This window comes from Nicotiana sylvestris, chromosome 5, assembly GCF_000393655.2.
Source record: "Nicotiana sylvestris chromosome 5, ASM39365v2, whole genome shotgun sequence".
Taxonomy (NCBI): domain Eukaryota; kingdom Viridiplantae; phylum Streptophyta; class Magnoliopsida; order Solanales; family Solanaceae; genus Nicotiana; species Nicotiana sylvestris.
This window is the reverse complement of record NC_091061.1, coordinates 130,108,756-130,118,200: the sequence shown is the minus strand read 5'-3', so window position 1 is coordinate 130,118,200 and position 9,445 is coordinate 130,108,756. Positions and strand designations below refer to the sequence as shown.

Sequence of the window (9,445 nt, the reverse complement as noted above, 5' to 3'; positions counted from 1 at the left end):
ATTCGAGACGTTCTAGGAAGATTCGAGCCAAACCATCACCATATCGGGGTTGAGGGTGGTCTTGTGTCTTAAGGGTGTTAGTCTGGTGGTCATCGGCGTTGTTGCCGTCGGGTTTACATGAAAGGGGAGCTACGGCGGCTGCTAGGGTTTGGGGTGTTTGGGATTGTCTCTGGGAGATGATGAAACCGGGGGGGTGTTTGGATAGGGGGCGGGGCAACAGGGTTGGGTTTATATATGACTTAGGGGTTTAGATCCTGACCGTTGGATCAAGTGAGATCGATGGCCAGGATCTATTCACTAAAGAGGGACGACATCGTTTGGGTGTGATAGTGGGTGAGACCGGATAGGGGAATGGACCGGGCCAGGTTAACGGATCTGGGGGTGATCCTGGCCGTTGGATTGATTTAATCCAACGGCTCTAATAAAAAGGAGCGAAACAACGCCATTTGAGGCGTCAGGGGGCTTGACCAAATTGGACCGGGCATGGGGCTGTTTTTGGGCATGAATTTGGGTCCACCTGGGGTGGACCAATCCCTATTTTCCTTTGTTTCAAACATCTTCTTTCTTTTCTTTTAATTATCAACACTTAGACAAAAACCCTAAATAATTTATACAATCAAAATTACACATATATTACTTAATTCCTATAATTAAAACTAAAATCACAAAATACACAGAAACACACATGCATTTTTCGTGAATTTCTTTTAACCAAATTATGGTTAATTAATTCCTAGATGTACCACTAAGTGCCTGCCACACGTATTTTTGTATTTTCAACTATAACAAGGTGAGCATTTACGGACAGAACAATTATCAAAATGTCACGCGAATTCTCAAAATCGTACACAGACGGATTTTGTTTTATTTTTTAATTTCTTTTGGAGTAATTCTCGTGGAGCAAAATCACGTGCTCACAAAAGCGTCAAAAACGAAACAAAAAGCTATGAATATAATTAAGAGCTAAAACGAAAGATTTTGTGAAAATAGAAAGAATATATACAATAGGGGAATTGAATTATACAACGGGGAATGAATATATACAATGATGTAACTTTATATACATACCAAATGAAAGATAAAAAGTGCAATAAAAGTAACTAAATGTAAGATTATATACAGACCAAATGAAAATAAAGAAAGCATAAACTAAATTAGTATATATACAATCATCCAAAGATAAAGGGCGCACCCCCTCAAATAAAAGTTGTCATTATCCCCAATGCCAACTAAATCAAATAAGAACCAAAAATAAAATAGAGGAAGGATATGAAGACTCCCTAAGCCATATCTGTCTACATTGGATCATGGGCGGTCTCTAGGTCCTCTGTATGCTCGGAAACCTCAGATTGGTTCCTGGTATCCTGCTACTCAGTTGTTGGGACCTGGGCCTGGACCTAGACAGGCTGTGTATCAGATACATCCTATGGCTGACTGGAGGAAGCCTCCGGTGGGTCCGCCAATTGGATGACGGCATCATCTGCGCTCGGGATCATCCTCCTCCTCTTCAGAGGTCGCTGTGACTGTTCCTGCTGTGGCTCTGCTGCTGGCACTACTACTGGACCTGGGTCCTCAAATAATAAGTCTAAAGGTAGCTGGTCTACTTTCAATCTATCCACATCCGCCCTCAACTCTTTCATGGACTCCTTGGAAGCCCGTGTCTTGCGCAGCTTCTTGTACTCCTTGGCAAGCTCCTTCAGAGCCTTGCCATGTGAATCAACTGCCTTTGCCAAATCAGCCTGGGTACTAAGGATCTTCTCCTGGTTTTCAATTATCTTCTTCAAGGCATCCTCTATAGACTGTGGGACCTGTGCTAGCTGAGGGGCCGACTAAGTTGTAATGGTGGAGGTCAAGGTAGACAACTTGGATGACACAGTATACATCCAGTTGTTTAAACTCTGAAACGTCTAGTCCAGTCGGTGGACAGTGATAGGATGGGCCCAAGTAGATGGAATCTCTGGGCCCGCTGATGTGGAAGGGCATGGAGGAATATCTGAAGTGGAGGGTCCGGGAGGCATCTCAGTAGAGGTGGAGGCAGGCTCAATGGGGGCCTCTACCACAACTGGCTCGTCAGACTGGCCAGTTGGGGCAAAATCAGGTGCCTTATAGCTCTTGTCCTTGGGGTTGTCTGGTCCCCTCAGATTATACCATGAGAATGGGGCTGTAGCCTTTACCTTGATGTCAAACCGCCTCTTTTCTACCTTCAAATCTCTGAAGTACATGGTCAGGGTGTTGGGGAAAGGGTAGTTCCTGTCAGTCTCAGTACCCACAAGAGAGATGATGCGGGACATCACATTCCCCACATTGATAAGGTACCCTGCCATGATGGAAGCAACTAGGACAGCCCGGTGGAGAGGTAGAGTCTGATCATGGGAAGTGGGGTCTAATCGGCTGCATACAAATGTCTCCCAACCCCTCGCCTCAAAGTTAAGAGTCCTCTGTAGTATCTTTACCCCAACAGTCAACCACTCTGGAACGGTACCTGGGATTGCCAGGTACTGAGCTAACCATGGATGGACCTTCACGCCCATCTCCAGCTTTGCCATATAGAGGGTCTCATCCTCTTCATTGAACCCCAAATACTCATTTAGCAACTTCCCGTCGAACAACACCTTTTTGTTTCGAACCTTGGTCACTTTGGAACCCTTGACGATGTGGGCTACATTACAGTAAAACTCCTTGACCAAGTGTTAATTTACCTCCATGCAGTTATCTATAAAGTGCTCCCACCCGACTCTTGTTCTAAACTGTCTATGCACATCGGAGTTTAGGGGTAGAAGATCTCTATCTATGAAACTCCTCTCCAAATTTAGTTTTTGCACCGGCCACCACTCCCTGAATTTGTGGTATGCTACTTGGCTTACAAACCTATCCTCCCAGACTTTGGGTTTCCTAGTATGGGCAATCCCCACAACCTGAGGTTCACCCCCTTCAGGTACCTCCTCATCTCCCTCATCACCTCTGCCTGCACTCTCCCCGGATAATGAAGCTTTGGGGGAGGTGGAGTACTTGCCACTGCCGGCTGCTGAGCCCTCAGATGACTCAAAAGGTATATTCTCTGGAGCTTGGGCAATGGGTGATTGTGGAGGGGAATCATCAGTCAATCCGAAGTTGTAGACAAAATGAGTTGGAACTGAGTAGGAGGTGATGTCTTGGGAAGGCAAGTACTCACTCCCCGATTGATCACAGGCTCTGTCAGCTGCCTTAATTGATTTCCTCATGTTCTTTATGTTTTTTCTAGCCTGGGGAGTGAGTTTTACCAACCTTTGCTTCCCTCCCCGGGAGGAATCACCTCGGCCGGGTTGTTTTGAGCCTTTGCCTCATTTTTTAACCATTATCTGCAAGAACAAGCATCTAACATTGTTAGTATCAGTAGAGATAGTGATACATCAGTACAATAAGAATTGCAGAACAGAAACAGACAATTGCAGACATAGTTGCAGAAACAGGCCAGTGCGGACCTCACAAAAAGGAGTGCAGCTGCACTGGGGTCATCGCAGACCAAACAGAAACAACCGCGGTCCGCACAGGGGTGGGACTCAGAATACCCCCCTCTGAATCTGACCACCGTGGACCACACAAACTAGTACCATGGCCACGGTGGGCTAGTGTAGAACGCACAAAATGCAGTGCGGCCGCACTGGGCTTAAGGTCACCTTGCATAAGTTCATCACCTCGGTCCGCACAAAGTGGTACTGCGGACCGCACAAGAGAACCACGGATCGCACAAACACGACCGCGGTCCGCGGAGGGTGCCCAAATATGGCACTGAGTTAGGGATCGAGATTTTTGCTTTTAAGCCTAAATTTGTCCCTAATTGATGTTTCCATATGTTTACCCAGTCCATTTTGTACTACCTAAGCCTAATTAAACTAACAATTAACTAATCTAACTAATCTAGTGAAGATAATAAGAAAGATGGAAGAAATACATGCTAAGAAAAAATTGAAAAATTAACTGTAATGAAAAAAATTAACATGCAAAGGGGAAGATTAATGTACAAGGTTGTAAGAGGAATGTAAACAAGGCAAGGCAAACAAGCAATCACGGTCAAGGCTCAAGATGAACAGTGTTTAGTCTCTAGGAGTGTAAAATTTGCGAAAAGTGTAAACAGGGGTCCCTGGGGTCTATTTATAGAAAAACTACTGGGACCCATACTCATCTACCAGTGCGGCCGCACAAAATGGACCGCGGTCCGCACTGGGTTTTGTTTAGAAAAGCTCTGAGAAGGCAACCTCTGTGGTCCGCACAAAACAGACCGCGGTCGCGGAGGTCCATCGCGGTCCGCACAAAATGCAATGCGGTCACGGTGGCAGACTTCAGAGAGTCCTCACATTGGTCACACCAGTGCGGACCGCACAAAGTGGAGTGCGGCTACACTGGCAACTTCAGAGACTTGTTCAATTTTTCCATCATATTTTGCACTGCATCAATACAATCCCTGCACATCTCACAACCAATTAGCACAAAAATCAATCCTACACTACAAAGAAAATCAAAGAAAACAAGAAGAAAAAGACATGGGTTGCCTCCCAAGAAGTGCCTGATTTAACGTCGCGACACGACGTATGTTATCATATCACTTGAGATGAAGAAGCGCCACCACGTGGCTGTCATAAAACTTTCCAAGATAATGATTGACCCGGTGCCCATTAACTCTAAAGACTTCACCATTTTTGTTTTTCAAATCAAGAGCACCAAAAGGGGTCACAAACATAACTTCAAACGGTCCACTCCATTTGGATTTGAGCTTTCCCGAAAACTGACATAACCAGGAGTTGAACAAAAGAATCAAATCACCTACATTGAACTCCTTTCCACGAGCATATTTGTCACGAAGGTACTTCATCTTTTCCTTATACAAGGACGAACTGGAGTAGGCATGGAATCTAAATTTATCGAGTTCATTGAGCTGTTCAACACGCAAATTAGCTGCAACATCCCATTCAAGGTTCAACTTCCTCAAAACCCACATGGCCTTGTGCTCTAACTCAATAAAATAATGGCATGCTTTCCCAAACACCAACCGATACAGAGACATACCAATCGAGGTTTTGTAAGCCGTCCGATAAGCCCATAAAGCGTCATCCAACTTCTTCGACCAATCGATCCTATTTGCATTGACCGTCTTTGATAAGATACTTTTGATTTCTCTATTGGAGACTTCCAATTGACCACTAGCTTGAGGATTATAAGGGTCGAAACCTTATGGTTGACACCATACTTGGAAAGCAGTGTGTCGAAAGCTTTATTGCAAAAGTGAGACCCCCCATCACTAATAATCGCATGAGGATGCCAAACCTTCTGAAGATGCTCTTTTTAAGAAATACAACAACACTCCGGGCTTTATTGTTAGGCAAAGCCTTGGCTTCAACCCATTTTGAGACATAGGCAACCACCACGAAAATGTAAGTATTCCCACAAGAGCTAACAAATGGACCCATGAAATCGATGCCCCAAACATCAAAGATATCCACTTCAAGAATGGTATTGAGAGGCATCTCATCCCTTTTTGAAATTCTGCCCGCTCTTTGGCAATCGTCACACCTCTTTGCAAAATCACCTGTATCTTTGAACAAGGTGGGCCAATAGAATCCATAACTAAGAACTTTCGAGGCGGTCCTCACCCTACCTTGATAGCCACCATACGGTGAAGAATGGCAAGCCTCTAAGATACTCAATTGTTCTTCCTCCGGAACACATCTATGAATCACATCATCCGTGCAAATCTTGAACAAGTATGGCTCACCCTAATAGATATCCAAACTATCCCACTTGAGATTCTTCCTTTGGTTAGAAGAGAGCTCACATGGAATTACTCCAGTCACAAGGTAATTGGCAACATCAGTGAACCATGGCATATCATTCATCGACACCACAAGGAGTTGTTCGTTGGGAAATGAATCATTGATCTCAAGGCTATCACAAGGCCTCCCCTCCTCCTCCAAACGGGACAAGTGGTCCACTACTTGATTCTCACTACCTTTCCGGTCCACAATTTCTAGATCAAGCTCTTGAAGTAGTAACACCCATCTCATCAATCTTGCCTTGGAGTCTTTCTTTGTCATCAACTACCTAAGGGCGGCATGATCGGTATGCACTATAACTTTGGCCCCCATAAGATATGGTCGAAAATTTTCCATTGCAAATACTATAGCCAACAACTCCTTCTTAGTGACTGTATAGTTCCTTTGAGCCTCATTCATGGTCTTGCTTGCGTAGTACACCGGATGAAACAAGCCCCAACCGCAATGTCACTTGCGTCACACATGAGCTCGAAAGGAAAGCTCCAATTTGGTGCGGTAATGATAGGGGTAGTAGTTAACTTAAGCTTGAGAAGCTCGAATGCTTGCATACATCCCTTATCGAACACAAACTTTGCATCCTTTTCTAGAAACTTGCACAAGGGGTGTACCACTTTTGAAAAATATTTTATAAACCTTCGGTAAATACCCGCGTGCCCAAGAAAACTCCTCACCCCTTTGACAGAAATGGGGGGAGGAAGCCTTGAAATCACCTCTATCTTGGCTTTATCAACTTTAATCCCTCGTTTTGAAATTTTGTGACCCAACACTATACCCTTTTCAACCATAAAATGACATTTTTCCCAATTGAGTACGAGGTTTATGTCTTCACACCGGGCCAACACTCTATCCAAATTTCCCAAACACTCTTCAAAGGAATCACCAACCATGCTAAAATCATCCATGAAGACCTCCAATATATCTTCCACCATGTCGGTGAAAATAGCCATCATGCATCTTTGGAATGTCGCTGGAGCATTACACAATCCGAAGGGCATCCGAGAGAAAGCGAATGTTCCATATAGACAAGTAAAGGTGGTCTTCTCTTGGTCCTCCAGGGCAATTAAGATTTGATTATACACCGAGTAACCATCCAAAAAGCAATAAAAAGAATGCCCCGCAAGACGATCTAGCATTTGGTCGATGAATGGCAATGGGAAATGATCTTTTCGGGTCACCTTATTTAGCTTCTGGTAATCCATGCAAACCCTCCAGCCTGTGACTGTCCGAGTAGGAATAAGTTCATTGTTGTCATTGGTCACCACAGTAATACCACCCTTTTTCGGTACACATTGCACCGAAGAAGTCCACGAGCTATCAGAAATGGGGTACACAACCCCGACATCCAACCATTTGATCACCTCTTTCTTCACCACTTCTTGAATAGCCTCGTTCAATCTTCTTTGATGATCCAAGGAAGGCTTTGCATCATCCTCCAAGATAATTTTGTTCATGCAAAATGCGAGGCTTATTCCCCGAATGTCGGCTAGAGTCCATCCAATTGCCCTTTTCCGCTTTTGAAGAACTGCTAAAGTGGCTTCAACCTGCATGTTAGTAAGGCAAGAAGAAAGAATAACTGGTAAAGTAGAATTTGAGCCCAAGAATTCATACCTGAGGTGTGGAGGAAGTGGTTTCAACTCCAACACTGGTGGCTCCTCAATTGATGGCTTTGTTGGTGGAGTTTTCTGATTTTCAAGATCCAAAGACAATTTCCTCAGCTCATAAGAATAAGAGCCCATCCCATGTAGGGCATTCACGCACTCCACTCTACTAGCATCATCATTGACATCCATGTTTAAGAGCACTACTTTAAGAGGATCCTCCATGTTGATCATAGCACTGGTATCATCCACAATCACAGCTGTGACAAGGTCTATAAATGAGCACACCTTAGTGCTATTAGGTTGCTTCATAGATTTACAAACATGGAAAACGACCTTTTCATCTCCCACTCGGAAAGTGAGCTCACCCGCTTCAACATCAACCAATGCCTTCCCCGTTGCAAGGAAAGGTCTGCCCAAGATAATAAGAACCTCATAGTCCACTTCACAATCCAAAATGACAAAGTCGGCAGGCATAATGAATTTGTCCACTCGGACAAGCACATCATCAATAATTCCCAAAGGTTGCTTCATCGATCGATCCGCCATTTGAAGTCTCATTGAGGTTGTCCTAGGTTGCCCGATACCCAAAGTTTTGAAAACCGAGTAGGGCATTAAATTGATACTAGCTCCTAAGTCACATAGATCCTTGGCAAAATTCGTACTCCCAATGGTGCAAGGAATGGTGAAAGCGCCGGGATCTTCAAGCTTTGGGGCCATTGAATGCACTATAGCACTAACTTGGTGAGTCATCTTTATAGTTTCACAATCCATAGAACGCTTCTTTGTAACCAAGTCTTTCATGAATTTTGCATAACCTGGCATTTGTTCAAGTGCCTTCACTAAAGGCACATTAATAGATAAGCTCTTCATCATATCAATGAACTTTTTAAACTGATTATCATTCTTCTGCTTTGCGAGCCTTTGAGGATAAGGTGGAGGTGGTCGTGGCAAAGGAGACTTGGCTTTTGGCACAACCGGCTCCGGCATGTCAATTACGTGTTCCCTAGATGGGTTCATGGCATCTTGAGTTTCTACCTTGGCTTCTTGAATATCAATCCTCACTTCATTGTTCACATTTTCATCAACCACATCTTCAACTACCAAAGGGGCTTCGTTATCTTGCAACTCAACATCATCATCCATAACATGCTTTTGCTTAGAGGCATTCATATCACCGCCTCTCCCACTTCTTGTTGTGACCGACATAACATGATTGTTCCCACCCTTTGGGTTCACTACCATATCACTTGGTAGAGCACCCTTCGGGCGAGTATTCAATGATTGAGAGATTTGGCCAAATTGCACCTCCAAGTTTCGGATAGAGGTGTTGTGAGAAGCTAACTGTGCATCTGAATCCTCATTCCTCTTCATCATCTACTCGAACATCATTTCAATTCTACCTATATCATTACCAGAAGAACTTGGACCTTGAGAAGGGAAAGGGGGTGGATTGTTCGGTTGTTGGTACATTGGGGGCCTTTGAAAGCCTTGCCCCCGGTTGCCTTGGTTTCCATTATTGTTCCACCCGCCTTGATTGTTGTTGTTGCCCCAATTGTTGTTATTTCCATTCCAATTGCCTTCGTTGTTGTTTTGATTACCCCAATTGTTGTTTTGGTTGTTGTTGTTCCAATTGCCACCACTTTGTTGTTGATTGCCCCAATTTCCTTGGGGTCGCCATTGTTGGTTTGAAGAGTTGTCTCTATTGCCTTGATAGTTGTTGACATATTGTACCTCTTCACTTTGGTCATCATAACCATCATTTTGACACCCATCATATTCATCAACAAATTGCTCAGAATTTCCTTGATTTTGTTGCCTCCTTTGCCTTCTCTTGTTGACAAGCATACTAACACCCTCCATGGCATTCACTTGGCGAGGATTCTGAACTTGTTGCAACTGTACCTTAGCCAATTGATTCATCGTAGTAGTAAGCTCAGCTATCGCTTGCCCGTGATCATGTAATTCCTTGTGCAATTGGATAACCATAGGGTCACCTTGAGGCACATTTTCTCTACTCTGCGATGCTGAAGAAGTGTC

General features: G+C 44.1%; 2 protein-coding genes across 2 annotated transcripts; both read right to left on the bottom strand.

The window, feature by feature from the left end:
* Positions 1–4,374: 4,374 nt before the first annotated feature.
* On the bottom strand, positions 4,375–5,041 carry LOC138869310 (uncharacterized). The gene is made up of 2 exons (XM_070146918.1): positions 4,716–5,041; positions 4,375–4,483 (listed from the first exon to the last, which is right to left on the bottom strand). Exons 1-2 carry the CDS (start codon positions 5,039–5,041, stop codon positions 4,375–4,377), a joined length of 435 nt encoding a protein of 144 aa, XP_070003019.1.
* A 2,291-nt stretch (positions 5,042–7,332) lies between these two features.
* Positions 7,333–8,578, bottom strand: LOC138869309 (uncharacterized). Its single transcript, XM_070146917.1, has 3 exons — positions 8,292–8,578; positions 7,566–8,141; positions 7,333–7,348 (listed from the first exon to the last, which is right to left on the bottom strand). The coding sequence occupies exons 1-3, from the start codon at positions 8,576–8,578 to the stop codon at positions 7,333–7,335; spliced, it is 879 nt and encodes a 292-aa protein (XP_070003018.1).
* Positions 8,579–9,445: the final 867 nt, after the last annotated feature.